Here is an 18,877-nt window from a genome sequence, read left to right on the forward strand (position 1 = left end):
CTGAAAGGACACTTGAATACTAGTTATTTTCCTAATTCAACAGTCCATGAAGCAAATAGGTGGCCTGGTGGATAAAGCACTGGGTCTAGTGTTAGGAAGATCGGAGTTCAAATTCATTCTTTGACCTCAGATAGTTACTGGCTCTGTGTCTCTGAGTGAGTAGGTTATTTAGAAATGCTTATTTTATTGAATGGAATTGTTTAAATTATTTGTCCGTCTTTCTCAAGGCTAAACATTGTAGCATCAAGTTCCAATGCCTGTGAGTCAAGAACATTCCATCTTTTTTTTTTCCTCCAGGAGAGACAAATACAGAATTTAGTGACACACAAAGGACATGATGTCTCTTCTCAATGCAACTGAGTCCAGATTCTCCACCTTCCTAGTGACAGGAATTCCTGGACTAGAGGTCATGCATATGTGGCTCTCTATTCCCTTTAGTGCCATGTTCCTACTGACCCTGACAGGCAACATAACCATCATGTTGGTTATCTGGAATGAAAGAAGCCTCCATGTACCCATGTACCTCTTTCTGGCAATGTTGGCAGCTTCAGACCTAGGTTTGTCTATCTCCACATTCCCCACTATGCTAAGGATCTTCTGGCTGGAGGCCCGGGAAATGAGCTTTCCTTCCTGTTTCATCCAGATGTTCTTCATCCACACCTTCCAGGATTTTGAGTCAGCTGTCATTCTGGCTATGGCCTTTGACCGTGTTGTGGCCATTTCCAAACCCTTGCAATATGCCTCTATCCTTACCAGTGGGGTAATCTTGAAGATTGGGCTGGCCATTTTGATACGAACAGTTGCAGTGCAAGTCCCCCTTCCCATCTTGCTGAGGAGGCTAAGCTTCTGTCGTTCTAATGTGTTATCCCACTCCTACTGCCTACATCCAGACATTATCAAACTCTCCTGCTCAAATACCAGGATAAACAGCATCTTTGGCCTATTTGTTGTCCTTTCCACTATGGGCCTTGACTTCCTTCTCATTCTCCTCTCTTATGTCCTTATCTTAAAGACCATGCTAAGCATTGCATCCCATGGGGGTCGCCTCAAGGCTCTCAATACCTGCATCTCCCATCTCTGTGCTGTGATTCTTTTCTTCACTCCTATGATCTGCCTGTCCATGCTGCACAGGTTTGGACCAAAGCTTCCTTCCCATGTGTATGTGCTCATGGCTAACATGCACTTCCTTATCCCCCCTGTGATGAACCCCATTGTCTATGTGTTAAAGACCAAGCAAATCCGGGATAGGATCATTAGGATCTTCCACAGAAAGGGATCAGAAGAGTCCTAATAACATTTATAAAGTGCCTTTTTAAGGGAGAGAGTTTTCTTAATGCCAAGATTATCTGATCATTGTGTCATTAGTCTAAAGATATGAAGAAACTTGAGCCCAGAGAAGTTAAATTACTTCACTGAAGTCACACAAAGAATAAGCACCAAAGGTTGAATATGAGCCCAGGTTTTCTGAATGGATATCCCATGTTTTTGTCAGTGTGGCCCACTTCCGGGATAGTTGAGAGATTTAGCTAAAGGTCCCCAGCTGACTCAAACTCTTAAGAGTCTACAATGCAGTGATGAGAAGGATGAGATGGCCATTCTCCCTGCCTTATTGTTTTGTGTGCGTGACTTGCCTTGATCTTTCTAGCTTTATCCTGATTCCCTCATCATCATAAATTTATGTAGGAATATAGGATAATATAAAACTTCAGGGGATGTTGTCAAGAAGATTCATTTACACATCAGGGAATTCAATTTGCTGCCTTTTGAGGTCAATTTCAGCTTTAGTGCTCTGTGATTTTATGATTATAAATAGAATACACCGACTTATAAGATTTTAATTGTTAAGCCAAGAGAGACTGCACCTAGCTAGACTAGAGAGGTACAGAGTGAACAAAGATTCTGGGGCAATTATGTTGGGTAATAGTAAAACACTTGCTTCTGATGGGGTTAGTAGAACTCAAGAAAAGCAGCCAATGTTATCAGGATGCGAGCAGTTACAATGGAAGGTGTGCTAGATTTAGAGGCATCCGGAATAGGCTGGAATCTTGGATCTTCCATTTACTAAATGGTTGATCTTAGAAGAGTCATTTAATTTCTTTAGATCTCATATGGTCCCTTTCATGTCCAAATCTATGATCCTATGGAGACTTTTTGTAAAAGAACTAATAATGGAAAGTTTTCTCCAGAACTACTCCAAAAAGGAAGCCACTGGGACAAAAAAAAATTAATAACACCCACATGATTGCACATGCTAAGCCAGTTCACCAGTCACCAATCCCATTAAAACTGTTTGTGGTCGTTACATTGATCTAACTCATATGAACTAGATCATGTTTAAATAGTCCATGGTCTATTTATTGGCCACCTGTCTTTATTATTCTGCTGCTGGAATAAAAGCTCCCTTATGGAGGGACAGGAGTCTTGCTGTCCCACCTACTGGAAATTTTAATTAAATGAAATGGTATCTCAGCCCTGTGAAGCAACTGCTTTTTCTTTGGCCTTCCCCAGTTTCCACAATATTATTATTATTATTATTATTATTATTATTATTATTATTATTATTATTACTTTCCTTTCCAAGTATATATTTACATATTTCTCTCCTGATTCATCTCTGATTACACTTAGGTGCCACAAATGATTTCTGTTTACCTGAGAACCTTCTGAATCAGTATCTCTCCTTCCAGGCAAGCACAGTAAAAATATAATTCTTTCTCATTCTTATACTCCTGTTTCCTCCAAATGCTCAACATCACCTTTGTTGTTGCTGTTGTTGTTTTTGCAAATAAATGTCACAATACAAATTTTCTAATATTGAAGAAAAATAAGCCACCTTCAGTCCTCTTCAGATCTTATCTATCCTGCAGGCCTTGTATGTCCAAACATTTGCCAAATCTTGTTGAATTTACTTCCACAACACATCTCATATGGATCCTTTTCCTCCACTCACAGAGGGTCCTCACTCAGGTCCTCACTTAGATTATATCTATTTTGTTGTTGTTCAGTCATTTCAGTTGTATCTGATTCTTTGTGATCACAATTGGAATTTTTGGTAAAGATTCTGGAATGGTTTCCCATTTCCTTCTCCAACTCATCTTACACTGAGGAAACTGACCAGGGTCACATAGTTAATAAGTTTCTGAGGCAAGATTTGAACTCAGGTCTTTCAAACTACAGGACCAAAGTTCTAACCACTGTACCACGTAGCTGCCCTAGTCTTATCAATAGGTATGTATTTATTTGTTTTCCACTGGCTTTCCATATCTCTCCTTTACAATCAGTCTTTTATGCCATTACAAAGATCATCTTTAGAAAGGTTAGATATGACCATGTTGTTCCTTTGCTCAAGAATTTCCAGTGGTTCCCTATTGCCTCTTAGATAAAACATAAACTCCTTATCTTGACATTTAAAGATCTTCACAATTGGATTCCAACTTACTTTTCTAGAAAACTACATTATTCCCCTTGATACATTCTACTTTTACTGTGAAACAAGCTCCCTTGTTCTTCCTTGAGCTCAACATTCCAACTCTTGTTTCTGTACCTTTAGATAAACTACTTGTCTCCTTGCCTAGAAAGTACTACCTCTTCACCTCTACTCTTAAAAGCTTTAGTTGTAGTTGTTATATCTTATTTCTGATCCCTCAAGTTCTGACTGCTTATCACCTGCTTGAATTGTTTTGTATTTCCTTACCAATGTCAATAGTATTACCTCCAGAAGAATGCAAAGTCTTTTAGGCATCACAATTCGACAGTATTATCTTTGTACGTTCAGCACCTAGAATAATGTACTGCACATAGGTGGCACATGATAGACACATTTTGAATTGTTTTATTTTTAATAATATTTTTCCAAAATTACATGTTAAAACAAGTTTTAAACATTTAAAAATGTTTTGAGTTCCAAATTCTATCCCTACCTCCTTCCCTCTCTTCTTCTTTACCTTCTCCCTGAGATGGTAAGCAATCCAATATAGGTTATTCATGTGCAATCATGTCAAACATTTCCATGTTAGTCATTTTGTATAAGAAGACTTGAATGAAAAAAGAAGAATGAAAGAAAAAAAAAGAAAGTGGAAAATAGCATGCTTCAGTTTTCATTCAGACAACATTAGTTCTTTCTCTAGAGGCAGATTGCGTGCTTCATCATGAGTCCTTTGGAATTGTCATGGATCATTGAATTGCTGAGAGTAGCTAGGTCATTCACAGTTTCTCTTGTAGAATATTACTGTTACTGTGTACAATGTTCTTCTGGTTTTGTTCACTTCCCTCTGCATCAGTTCATGTAAGTCTAGGTTTTTTTCTGAAATCATCCTGCTTCTCATTTATTATGACACAATAATATTTCATCACTATCACATACCACAGCTTGTTCAGCCATTCACCAATTGATGGGCATTCCCTTGATTTCTAGTTCTTAGACACTATAAAAAGTTATCATGAAGATTTTTTGTGCAAATAGGTCTTTCCCCCTTTTTAAAATCTTATTAAATATTTAATATTTCCCAATTACATGTAAAAACAATTTTAAAATTTTCTTCCAAATTTTGAGTTCAAAATCCTCTCCTTTCCTCCCCTCCCTCATCATTGAGAAGGCAAGCAATTTTACATAAGTTATACATGTGTAGACATGCAAAGCACATTCCCATGTAAGTCATTCTATGAAAGAAAACCCAGACAAAAAACAAAAACCAAGAAAAATAAAGCAAAGGAAAAGTATCTGATTTGTATTCAGACTCTAGCAGTTCTTTCTCTGGAGGTGGAATGCACCTTTCCTTATAAGTCCTATAGAATTGTCTTGGATGATTACATTGCTGAGAATAGATAAGTTATTCATAGTAGACCATCATTCAGTATTGCTGTTACTGTGTACAATGTCCTCTTGGTTCTGCTAATTTCACTTTGCATAAGTTCACCTAAGTCTTCCCACTTTTTTTTTCTGAGAGCATCCTGATCATTATTCCTTAAAGCACAATAGTATTCCAATCACAATCATATATAATAACTTGTTCAGCCATTCCCCAACTGATGGACATCCCCTCAATTTCCAGGTCTTTGTCACTGCTAAAAGAGATGCTATAATTATTTTTGTATACATGGGTCCTTTTCGTTTTTTATCTCTTTGGGATACATATCTAGCAGTGATATTGCTTGGTCAAAGGGTATGCATGGTTTTATAGTCCTTTGAGCAGTTCCAAATTGCTCTCCAGAATGGTTGAATCAGAGTACAACTTTACCAATAGTACAATAGTGCTTTAATTTTTCCACGTCTCCTCCAACATTTTGCCATTTTCCCTTTCTGTCATGTTAGTCAGACTGACAGGCATGAGATAGTAGCTCAGAGTTGTTTTAATTTGCATTTCTCTCATTGGTAGTGATTTAGAGCATTATTTTTCATATGACTATAAATAGCTTTGTTTACTGTGTATGAAACCTGCCTGTTCATATCCTTTGACCATTTATCAATTGGGGAATGGCTCTTCTTTCTATAAATTTGAATTAGTTTGAGAAATGAAATCTTTGTCAGAGAAACTCACCGTAATATTTTTTTTCACAGTAATGATTACCAACTATGTATTTCCCTCAATCTTATTTTCCCCATTTATCCTACTCTCTCTCTCTCCTTTTATCCTATACATTCCCAAAGGTGTTTTGCTTCTGACTTTTACCTCCCCTAAAACTGCCCTCCCTTCTATCAGCCCTCCCTTCTCTTCTCCTCTTCACTTCTTACTTTCAAGTAAACTAAGAGATTTCTACACCCAAATGAATATGTATATTAGCCAATTCTGATGAGAGTAAGATTCATTTTCTCCATTCCCCACTTTCCCCATTTCCTCCTCTGCTGTAAAATTTCTTACAGGCCTCTACTATGTCAGATAATTTATCTTCTTCCTTTCCCTTCTCCCAGTGCTTTCTTCTTTCTCATCTCTCCTTCTTTTTAGATAACCATTTGGCTTATTCTGCTTTTCAAGGCATTCTCTTCATTGGATTTTTTTGCCTCTTTTACCATTTGACCTTTTTTTTTTTGGCTAGGCAATGGGGTTAAATGACTTGCCCAGAGTCACACAGCTAGTGTTATGTGTCTGAGGCCAGATTTGAACTCAGGTCCTCCTGAATCCAGGGCCAGTGCTCTATCCACTGCACCACCTAACTGCCCTGTCTATTTTGTTTTTTAAGGTGTTATTTTCTTCAGTATTTTTTCGTGTCTCCTTTACCAAACTGTTGACTGATTTTTCATTATTTTTTTTGCATCACTCTCATTTCTCTTCCCATTTTTTTCCCAGTACCTCCTTTATGTGATTTATAAATCCTTTCTGAGCTCTTCCATGGTCTGAGACCAAATCATATTTTTCTTTGAGGCTCTGGATGCAGGAATTTTGATTTGGTTGTCTTCTGACCGTGTGCTTTGATCTCCTTTATCACCATGGTAACTCTCTATGGTCATTTTTGTTTCCTGTTGTTTGCTCATTTTCCAGGCTATTTCTTGACTTTTAACTCTATGCTAAAGTGGGGCTATATTTCCCAATTGGAGGGGGCAGTGTCCCAAGCTTCATATTTTTTTTTTTTGCAGCTGTTTGCAAAGGTAATTCTGAGTACCTTTAAGTTTTGTGGCTTTTCCAAGGTGGTATGATCTAGGAAGAGGTGTGTTTACTACTCTTCTGTACTGTTCACTGGTTTATGAGCTACCACAAGCACTCTTCAGCCCTGGTACTGTGATCCGGGGCCCTGCTCCCCTGTGGCCACAAGTTCTTCTGTGCTAGGGCTCTTCCTCACCCTGAGACTAAGACACAGAATTTTGACCGAGATCCCAGTATAGGCAATGCAACACAGTCCTGCTCCTGGTACTAGTAAAGGGACCCCTGTAAATCTCCTTCTAACCCATTGTCTAATCCCCTTACCATCTGGGGTTTGAGAAGTCTTGAAACTGTGACTGCTGACATTGATTCAGTCACCTTGAAGCCTGATCCTAGTTTGCTAAGGCCTAGTCTGTGCTGGCAAGACTGACACTGGACTGTGCAATAGAACTTTCCTGCTGACTTTCTAAGTTGTCTTGGGCTGAAAAATTGCTTCATTCCATCATTTTGTGGATTCTACCACTCTAGAATTTGTTAAATTAATTTATTTAAAAGTATTTGGAGTGGTTTGGGGGAGAGCTCAGGTGAGTCCCTCACTTTATTCTGCTGTCTTGGCTCCACCTTTCCGCTTATTGAATTGTTAAACTGATTTGAATTCTACTTTTCCTTTCAATGATATCCAGGAGGAAACCATAAGCTAAGGAATCACTCTTGAAAGGGAGACTTTCTGAAGTTTCTATACTTAGTGCAAGTTTACTCTTCATTTAGGGAGACTCCTTTTTTAAGTAGATGAAATATTTGCATTAATAGGAAAAGCCCTTGATTTGGAGGTAGATTATCTGGGCTCAAGGGCTGGCTCTGGTGCTTATTACCAGGTGACTTAATTTTTTTTTTTACTAAGTATATCTTTGTAGTTCATAATGCAATAAAAATGAGTAATTAATACAAGGAACACAAATAAAAGGTCAGACCTAAACAGTGACTTAATTATGACATCCTAAATTTCAAAGAACAAATTACATATATAATAACTTTGTGAAAGATAATAGTCATGAAAAAGCATATCAAAATTTCTGGGACACAGTTTAAGTAAGGTTATCAAAGGGGGAAAATATCCCTAAGAGTATATATTAATAAACAGAAAAAGAAAGTTAATAAATGTATGATTTTAAACGTTAGAAAATTGACCACAAACCCAAAATAAACAAAATTGAGGAAATCTTGAAAATTAAAGGAAATATAGATAAACTGGAAAACAAAAAGTCCATAAAATACCAGACAAAACTAGAGGCTAGTTCTTAAAAAAAATTAACAAACTCAGTAAAGGGTTAGTTAACCTAACTAAAAAGACTAAAGAAAATCAGACTAGGAGGATAAAAAAATTAACAAAGTAAATCACAACAAACAGAACAAAATATTTTTTTAAAATGATCAGAGTCACAGATATAGGCTACAAAAGCTGAGAATGTAAAGAAATTGAGAATTATTCACAAAAATACAAAATACCTAAGTTAATAAAGCATCTAATTTCAGAAAATGAAACTTCACCCATCATAAAGGAGCAACCAAAAGCAAAAACCCTAATCTAGCCAGATTTACAAGAAAAGTCTACCAAATAGGTAGAATGTGAATCTTAGGAAAGGATGGGGAATTTAAGTTTCAAATTTAGCTCAGCAGAAATCAAGGCTCTGGCTGTGGGCATCAAATTCTCTGGCACTGAGGCATGGTCATACCCTGGAGGACTCATTCATTCTTTGCTTATTGTCTTCTTAGTAGTAGAACAGAGAATCACCTTCTACACGCCCCTAACTTTGCCACCTTTGGATCCAGCATCCTCTATGCTTTCTCTTTGCCCTCCATTCCTTGTGCAGCTGGAGAAGATATGACCTCAAGAATGATGATGCTATGCACTTAGCACAGGGCTCAACACATAGTAGGGAGTTAATAAATATTTGTTAATTGACTGAGTAATTGACTGATTGATATATGGGAGATGGATGGAGTGAAGCTGAGCATGTTGGAACACATGATAAAGACAATGAGGCTGGGCCAAGTCATGATGGGAACTCACTCACAGGAAGTGAGGCAGGGTGCTGAGACTCCTTTCAGTCCCAACTCACATACAGCAAAATCCCTTATGCGAACACAAAGCAAGACTGCCTTGTAATTCTTGAGCAGACTCTGCTGTCCACCTGAGGAAGGAATATGAAGAGGCTGCCTCAAAGACCTGGAAGGTGACTGGAAAGAAATTGGAGGGTATTTTCCTGGAGGACCCTCAGAACACATTTATCTGTGTCTTGAGGGCAGAACTCAGTTTACCATCCTTACTAAAGGAAGGGCAGAGTTGCATCTAGGAATTCATTCTCTTAAGGTTTTTTTTGGTTCGTTTTTTTTTTTTTGAGAGATGGGGACATACAGATCTGTCTAAACATGGTGAAGTCACATAAGGAGACAATGTAAACATATTTCAGATAATCTCATCTTCATCTCTACATGGGTTTGGAGAGAAATATTGGCCATAGAGGAGAGTTGTAGAGGAGTGAGGAAAGTAGCACACTTCTCTTGACGCCAGCATGCTGGAATAAAACCTCAGTCTTCTGCTGGTTACAGCTTCAGTACACTGTCAGGGCCCCATCTTAGTTCATAAGCCTATGAATGTTCTATAAGACAGCTATCAAAATGGTAGGTTTTGTTCCCCATTAGGTTCTTGAGCATGATGATTCTGAGGCACAGTACTTATATTTGGCATTTTTACCTATATCATAGAAAATTGACATATCAAAGTGATTTTAAGACATCACCTATGGACTTCTGGGAGCCAAGATAGCTGAATAAAAAGGTAGTCACTTCACTCTCCCCTATCAACCTCTGGAAACCAAGAAAATATCACCCCAGAAAAAAACACTGGAAATATAGACTAAAATGTAATTCGAAACTAAATAATCTAATCCTAAAAAATGACTGGGTCAAACAACCAATCATAGAAACAATCAATAATTTCATTCAAGAGAATAACAATAATGAGACAACATACCAAAACTTATGGGATGCAGTGAAAGCAGTTCTTACGGGAAGTTTTATATCTCTAAATGCTTACATAAATAAAATAGAAAAAAAGGAGATCAATGAATTGGGCATACAACTAAAAAAACTAGAAAAAGAACAAATTAAAAATCCTCAACTAAACACTAAATTAGAAATATTGAAAACCAAAGGAAAAATTAATAAAATTGAAATTAAGAAAACTATTGAACTAATAAATAAAACTAAGAGCTGGTTTTATGAAAAAAAACAATAAAATAGATAAACCTTTGGTTAATTTAATTTAAAAAAAAGAAGAAGAAAACCAAATTACTAGTATCAAGAATGAAAAGGGTGAAGCTACCACCAAGGAAGAGGAAATTAAAACAATAATTAGGAATTATTTTGCCCAACTATATGCCAACAAATTTGACAATCTTAGTGAAATGGATACATATTTACAAAAATATAAATTGCCCAGATTAACCAAAGAGGAAGTAAAATACTTAAATAACCCCATCTCAGAAAAAGAAATTGAACAAGCCATTGATGAACTCCCTAGGAAAAAATCTCCAGGGCCAGATGGATTTACATGCGAATTCTATCAAACATTTAAAGAACAATTAATTCCAATACTATATAGACTATTTGGGAAAATAGGTGAAGAAGGAGTCTTACCAAATTCTTTTTATGATACAAATATGGTGATACCTAAACCAGGAAGAGTCAAAAAGAGAAAGAAAATTATAGACCAATTTCTCTAATGAATATAGATGCAAAAATTTTAAACAAAATACTAGCAAATAGATTGCAGCAACTTATCACAAGAATAATACACTATGACCAGGTAGGATTTATACCAGGAATGCAGGGTTGGTTCAATATTAGGAAAACTATCAGCATAATTGAGCATATCAACAACAAAACCAACAGAAACCACATGATCATCTCAACAGATGCAGAAAAAGCTTTTGATAAAATACAACACCCATTCCTATTAAAAACACTAGAAAGCATAGGTATAAATGGAGTCTTCCTTAAAATAATAAATAGCATATCTAAAACCTTCAGCAAGCATTATATGTAATGGGGACAGGCTAGAAGCATTTCCAATAAGATCGGGGGTGAAACAAGGATGTCCATTATCACCACTGTTATTCAATTTTGTACTGGAAACATTAGCTTTAGCAATAAGAGAAGAAAAAGAAATTGAAGGCATTAGAATAGGCAAAGAAGAAACAAAGCTATCACTCTTTGCAGATGACATGATGATATACTTAGAGAATCCTAGAGAATCAAGTAAAAAACTACTTGAAATAATAAACAACTTTAGCAAAGTTGCAGGCTATAAAATAAACCCACATAAATCATCAGCATTTCTATATATTACCAACAAAGCCCAACAGCAAGAGATAGAAAGAGAAATTCCATTTAAACTTACTGTAGACATTATAAAATATTTAGGAGTCTACCTACTGAAACAAACCCAGGAACTCTATGAACACAATTACAAAACACTTTTCACACAAATAAAATCAGATCTAAATAATTGGAAAAACATCAGTTGCTCATGGGCAGGCCAAGCTAATATAATAAAATGACAATCCTACCTAAGCTAATTTACTTATTCAGTGCCACACCAACCAAACTACCAAAAAAAAATGATTTCATAGAGTGAGAAAAAATAATAACAAGATTCATTTGGAAGAAGAAAAGGTCCAGAATATCAAAGGAACTAATGAAAAGAAATGCAGGGGAAGGTGGCCTAGCAATTCCAGATCTTAAATTGTATTATAAAGCAGCAATCATCAAAACTGCTTTGTACTGGCTAAGAAATAGAGTGGTGGATCAGTGGAATAGGTTAAATATGCAAGACACAGTAATCAATGACTATAGTAATCTATTATTTGATAAACCCAAAGACCGCAGCTTCTGGGATAAGAACCCACTCTGAAAAAAACTGCTGGGAAAACTGGAAAAGAGTATGGCAGAAACTAGGCATCGACCCAAATCTCATACCATATACCAAAATGAAGGCAAAATGGGTTCATGACTTAGATATAAAGGCTGATATTATAAGTAAACTGGGAGAACAAGGAATAGTTTACCTATCAGATCTATGGAGAACAGAAGAATTCATGACTAAACAGGAGATAGAGAACATTATGAAAAGCAAAAAGGATAATTTTGATTACATTAAATTGAAAAGGTTTTGCACAAACAAAGCCAATGCAGCTAAGATTAGAAGGAAGGTAGAAAATTAGGAAAGAATTTTTATAACCAATCTCGCTAAGGGCCTCATTTCTAAAATGTATAGAGAATTAAGACAAATTTATAAGAATACAATCCATTCCCCAATTGATAAATGGTTAAAGGATATGAACAGACAGTTCTCAGATGAAGAAATTAAAGCCATCTATAGTCATATGAAAAAATGTTCTAAATCATTATTGATTAGAGAAATGCAAATCAAAACAACTCTGAGGTACCACATCACACCTATCAGATTGGCCGACATGACAAAACAGGAAAATGATAAATGTTGGAGAAGATATGGGGAAAATTGAAACACTAATGCATTGTTGGTGGAGTTGTTAAGATCATTTATGTCAATACCTCATTTTATTCAATAAGAAGCCATAATAATAAGAATAATAAGAAGTTGAGTGACTTATGGACAGTCACATATTTACATGTATACCTTATTTTGACTGCTGGCTCACTTCCCATTTTAAGGAGACATATATAACATATGTGTTGTGTGTGTGTGTGTGTGTGTGTGTGTGTGTGTGTGTGTAATGGTTGGAGATAGGTATATGCATGTGTATGTGTGCATATGTATGTACACATGTGTGTGTATATAGGCATGTATATATGTATGTGTATGTGTGTATATATATATATGTGTGTGTATGTGTGTGTGTATTTATATATATTTCCCTTGTAGAAGTGAGGCTAGGCATAGATGAAGTTCCTGTACTTCATGCAAGTTCACTCCGCATCTGGGGCGACTCCTTTCTCAAGTAGAAGAAATGTTTATATTAAGAAGATTAGTCCTTGATTTGGAAACAGATTACCTAGGTGGAAGTGCTGATTCTGGAGCTCATTACCTATGTCCTTTTTTTTTTCTGGCCAGGCAATCAAGGTTAAGTGACTTCTCCAGGGTCACTCAGCTAAGTAAGGGTCAGGTGTCTGAGGCCAGATTTGAACTTGGGTCCTCCTGACTCTAGGGCCAGTGCTCTATCCACTGCACCTAGGGAAAACACCACTAATTCCTCCATATGATATAATCTCAGGGTCCATCACCAACCTCAATTTCCTATTCTTAGTGCTATCTAGTTTATCAATCTAACATCATCGTCCAAAATTTTTTCACATATAATACCTTTTTCATTAGGCATTCCCTACAAACTATATACATATAATTATTGTTGTATCTTTTAGAGCCAAATGAAATTATTCATAAGGACAGATTTTGCTGGCTGTTTGGAGTTGGAGTAATAACTAATTCTATGATGTGCTTCTCCCTATGGAGTTGATAAGAAAGTATGTTTGCCTTTTATCTAAGAGAAAATCTAATATCAATGAATCAATAAACATTTATTAAGCACCAGTTATGATCCAGGCATTGTGCAAAATGCTGGGAATACAAAAAGGTGCAAAGGACAGACCTTGACCTCAAGGAGATTATGATCTATTGGGGAAGACAATATGTAAAGAAGTATATACAAATGATCTACACATAGAATAAATAACAAATAATTAATAGAGGAAAGGCACTAGGATTGAGGAGTTCTGGAAGATTTTTCTGTAAAAGATGGTATTTTAGTTAGGTCTTAAAGGAAGCCAGAGAAGTCAGTAGGTGGATTTGAAAGAGAGCATTCTAGACCTGGAGAGAAGGAAGAGAAAATTCCTGGAGCTAAGAGAAGTGGAATATCATGCTCCTGGTAAAGCCAGGAGGCCAGTATCACTGGATCAAAGAGTATATAGCTGAGGATAAAGAGTAAGAAGAATGGAAAGGTAAGAGGAGGCAAGATTATGAACACCGAACAGAGCATTTGCATTTGATCTTGAAGGCTATAGAGAAGCATTGAAGTTTAATTAATAGACAATTGATATGGTCAGACTCATCCATTAGGAAAATCATTTTGGTGGCTGAAGGGAGGATGGACTGGAGAGGGGAGAGTCTTGAGGCAAGCAGAATTAACATCAAACTACTGAAATACTCCAGGTACAAGGTGATGAAGACCTGCACTAGAATGGTGCCAGTTTTAGAGAAGGAAAAAGAGTGCATACGAGAGATGAGCAGAGATGAAATTAACACGTCTTGGCAACAGATTGGGCATGGAGTTGGGGCTGAGAGATAAGGAGGAATCCAATATTCTCCTAAGTTGTGAGCCTGAGGGACCAGGAGGATAGTGTTGCCCTCCACAGTAATAGGGAAGGTAGGATGGGATGAGAAAGGTTTAGAGGGAAAGATAATTAATTCTGTTTTGGATATGTTTAGTTTAAAATGTCTAATGGACATCTAGTTTGAGATGTCCGAAAGGTAGTTAGAGATGTGAGATTGGAGGTCAGAAGAAAAGTTGAGGTAGGATAGGCTAATTTGAGAATCATAAGCATATAGACAGTTATTAAATCCATGGGAGCTTATGAGATCATGAAGTGAAGTAGTATAGAGGGAGGAGAGAAGAAAGCACAGGACAGAAATTTGAGGGACACTTGTAGTAAAAGGTTTTGATCTGGAAGAGGATACAGAAAATGAAAAAGAGAAAGAGTGGTTAGACAGGTAGAAGGAGAACCAGGAGAGAACAGTGTCTCAAAAAACTAGAGATGAGAGTGTCAAAGAGGAGAGGATGATCAATAATGTTGAAGGCTGAAGAGAAGTCAAAGAAAATGATGATTGACAAAAGGTCACTGGATTTGGCAACTAAAAGATAATTAGTAATTTAGGCAAGAACAGCTTCTGTTGAATGGTCATATCAAAAGCCAAACTTTAAGGATTTAAGAAGAGAGTGAGAAGAGAAAAAGATAAGAGACCTATTGTAGGCTTTAGCCTCAAACAGCATGAGATAGAACATTAGTTAACAGGGATGGAAGGATCAAATTAGGGTCTTTTTTCAGAATGGCCAGACATGGGCATATTTGTAGTTAGTAAGGATGAAGCCAGCAAAGAGAAAAAGATTTAAAATAAAGGAAACAGTGAGAATGACAGAAGAGGCAAACTGTTGGAGGATATAGGATGGAATGGGAATTGATTGAACAAGTAGAAGGATTAGCTATTGTAAGGAGCAAGGCTGCTTCATCTTATGAAAAGAGGAGATAATGTCAGACAGCAACAAAGTAACCAGAAATCAAAAAGATGAGAGAAGAGGGGTAGTTCATGGAGAATGGCTTCAACTTTTTTTTTTCTGTAAAATATGAAGCGAGGTTCTCAGTTGAGAGAGTGGATAGAAGTGGAGCCATGGGAAATTTGAAGATGGATGAAAAGGAATAAAAAGCCACTGTGGAGAGTAGAATGGTGAGTTGATGAGGGAGATACAGTAGCATTACCTAGATGCAGTGAGGGCCCAGTTGAGGTTGCATAACATACATTTGTAGTAGACCCAGCAAGAATGATTACACAATTTTCTCCACCTTCATTGTGCAGCACAAGGTAAAAGGAACAAAGGAAGTGAATGGCAGCAGTGATCCAAGGGTGGGGCTTGGCAGGGCATTATCAGGTAAATGATGAGGGAAGCTAAAGAGTCAAGAGAGGTGGAAAGGTAGAGTTCAATTGCTTCACAAAGGAATCAAGACTGGGAAAAGAAGAGAAAGTGACTAGTGCAGGGGAGGTAATAGCGAGAGAATTGAAGGATCAAATGATCCAAGGTTACAGTGGGGATGAAGAGTAAGGGAAAATAGGGAGGTGAAAAGTCAATATATCAGACAAATGGATTTACTCATTCTGAAACATGGAGGTGGTACATTTATGAATGAAGGCAAAATCAAGTGTATGTTGATATTTCTGTGTGGCTGAAGTAGAGTGGAGGAGTAGATCATAGGAAGTGAATAGGTTGAGGAACTGCTAGTTAGGGAGTTTGAGAGAAAGTAAATAGAATATGTTAAAGTTTCCTACTATGAGGGCAAGAGAGGGAGGAAAGAAAAATTGTGAGCAAAGTACCAAATTGATTGAGGAAGGGGAGTAGCCTGGGTGTCTGTAGACAATAGCTGCCAGGATTTTGTTTGGGTAGTAAATATCAAAAATTCTATTATAAATCTGAAAAAAATTGACAGTTTATAGCATATTCTGGAGAGAATGTTCCTCGTGATGACCAAAGAGGTAAAAAAGAAGACTTATGTAATTTATTTGCTGAGAGAGGGTAAATTTGATTCCTGAGGAGAAATAGGAGTATTCTTGAGAGATTTTAACTGGCATCTTGAATGTACTGATGTGATGTGATTATATTACTAGAAGTGAATGAAGCCATTTTTTCTTATAGTGAGGATTTAGAATAACTCTGAATGTGATCTTTTTCACACATAAAATAGTATGAATACTTATTTATGTTTTTATTTCATTTTTATTTCATATATTAGTAAAATATACTTAGTAAATATAATATTTAATCATAAGAGATTAAGGAATTTAATATGTAGGTAGAGAGTACTATTAGAAAATGAAGTTTTTTTCTAGTTTATTTGATTGAAAAAATTGGGATAGGGGTTCAAGTGAAGACAAATGAAATAAAAATGAACAAATTAAAAAGAGGCCACAAATTTGCTCACTAATGAAAAAAATATCAAAACATAACCCCTGGATGATTATATACCTCAAAATGACAAGATTAAATATGGGACCAGGTCAAGTGGCAGAGTAAATGGTGGTCTACAATTGAAGTGTGGTCAATCCCAATGTACTTGCTTAAATATGGTATGTATTTTTTATTATTATAATTATCTCTGCTTTTGTCTTTTCTCACCAGACTATGAGGACCATGAAATCATAGTCCATTGTGTTACCTAATGCTGTATTTTCCCTAAAATTTAGCACAGAGCTATGTACACAATTGATATTTAATAAATGTTCTCTGAATAAACAAAATACTAGTTAATGAAGCTAAATGGAAACTCCAAGCCCTAACCAACTGCTTTCCTTTGAGTCTGGCTCTGCTGCCTCTCATAGCTTCATTATAACTTCTGCCCTCCTACCTCTTCTCCCTCTCTCCAGCTCATTAATGGCTGGATTCTCTTGTGGCCTAGTATCCATCACTGGTGAAGTTTCCTTCACACTAGAAGAGGGAACAGAAAGAGAAAAAATCAGTGAATTTCTTCTGGAAAAAGTAAATTCCCAGACATTCTGCTATTACTTTTTTTTTTCTTTCTACATCTTTTCTACTTCTACAGCACCTATCTTGGTAGATTTTACATAGGAATTTATCTTCCTGTTATATTTATATTAAAGGCCTTCCTGTTAGCTTTGTAAGACTCCAAGGAAAGATATTCTTGTTAAGTCCTCCCTCCTTGGTCAGCAATCCTATATTTTAAATCGTGATATAGAAATCCAGCTAATGCTCTAAGGCACCATTTTCTTAACCAAAACAGAATAGATCAATGTACAGAGAGAGTTTCCCTCAGCCTTAAGAGGTGGCAATCCAAAATAAATTATAGGAAAATATTTCTCTAATCCATGTAGGAATATGCACATATTTTCAGGATAGTTCTCTTATAAAAATTTTAAAGGATATTTGTATGTTCTTATGGTGATGCTATATCTTGAAGTATCATTTTTGAAAATTCAAACCTGTGACTGATACAGAGGGCAATGGAAGGGTACATAGTGGGTAAAGGGAGGCTACAGGGTGTTTATAACAGTAACAGTGCAAGAAACAGCATATTATCAGAAATGCATGTTTGGACAATAAGATGGATTAATCATGTAGCAAGAGTTATGGCTGGATAAACCAGTGCTGTCCATCCTGAGAAAATTTACAAAGCCCAGATAGATCTAAGTAGAACTATCTCTGGGCCCAGCTCCGAGCAATGGTTCTAAACCATTTCATATCAGGAGCCCTTTTGGTAGTCTGGCAAATCCTATAGATGCCTTCTAAGAATAATTTTAAATGACTAAAATAAATAATTAGAAATATAAAAGAGGACAAATTTAACAGAAATAATGTTCTCAAAATATTTTAATAGAAAAAGTTCAGTGATTCATGATTAAGAAACTTTGTTTTACATGATCCCAAGAGAATGAAGGAGAGAATCAATCACAAGTAGCATGACAATGTGAATTCAAGAGAACTATCAATGGTCTTCTCAAGATGATTAGGGAACCCTAATCAAAACATAAGCCCCACATGATCCTATACCTCAAAATTACAAGGTTAAATATGGGAACAGGTCATGTGGCAGGATGAAGGGTAGCCTACAAGTGAAGTGTGGTCAATCTCAATGGATTTGCTTAAATATGGTATGTAATTTTTATTATAATTATCTCTGCTTTTGTCGTCTTCTTACCAGACTATAAGGCCCATGAAGTCAGAATTAGCACAGACTCAGAAACCTAAGGGTGATCATGAGACCAACATTCGTAGTACAGGTAAAAGAAATACAATACAGAGTAGAATATCTTCATCCCCATGGATCTTCACCTATTAGTTATATAAAATGCAATAAATCCCTTCATGAAAATTGATTGTGGAATATTTCAATTACATATGCATAAGGAATAGATAGGGATGCTAGGGTTGAGATATTTTTTTTCCTGTTCATGTCATGAAATTCATAAATTTCTAAAATTGACATAGGAGGAAAGTAGTGGCATTCCTAAGTGTTGGGCCTCATTCATGGGTATTGTAAAGTTTCCTTAAGGTTTTCTCCAGCAAGGATTGCTCTTCTGGAAATGTAATTCTAAGACTTCACAGACACAATTATTTACTAACAAAATACTATAGTTTTAATGAACTGTTTGCTGTCTATGAGGCAGAACTATTTGTTACCGTACTATTAGATGTAACAATCACTGAACTAGAGAAATGCTAAAATGATAGTCAAGTGATTAGTAGGTCTCTCAAATTAAATTTTCATGAAATTCATGGAATCCAATAGATAGGCATACCATTTATTAGTACCAACAATCATGAAAATAACAATGATATCATCATTATCTTTGATGCCTTCTTTACTTTCTACTAGGTTACTATTTTAGTGAATCAGAGACAGTTAGCTATTAGCTAATAATTACTATTTGCTTAAGCTTTTCTCCCTCTCCTCTGAGCAACTGTTGCTTTCTTTTCCTC

At 36.3% G+C, this 18,877-nt stretch overlaps 1 protein-coding gene across 1 annotated transcript; it reads left to right on the plus strand.

Annotated features, from left to right (window-relative positions):
* The first annotated feature begins 334 nt into the window (after positions 1-334).
* LOC110195184 (olfactory receptor 51G2-like) lies at positions 335-1,291 on the plus strand. The gene has a single exon (XM_020967813.1). The coding sequence runs from the start codon at positions 335-337 to the stop codon at positions 1,289-1,291; it is 957 nt and encodes a 318-aa protein (XP_020823472.1).
* Positions 1,292-18,877: the final 17,586 nt, after the last annotated feature.

This window comes from Phascolarctos cinereus, unplaced genomic scaffold (genome assembly GCF_003287225.1).
Source record: "Phascolarctos cinereus isolate Bilbo 61053 unplaced genomic scaffold, phaCin_HiC Scaffold_726;HRSCAF=1367, whole genome shotgun sequence".
In the NCBI taxonomy this organism is placed as follows: Eukaryota; Metazoa; Chordata; class Mammalia; order Diprotodontia; family Phascolarctidae; genus Phascolarctos; species Phascolarctos cinereus.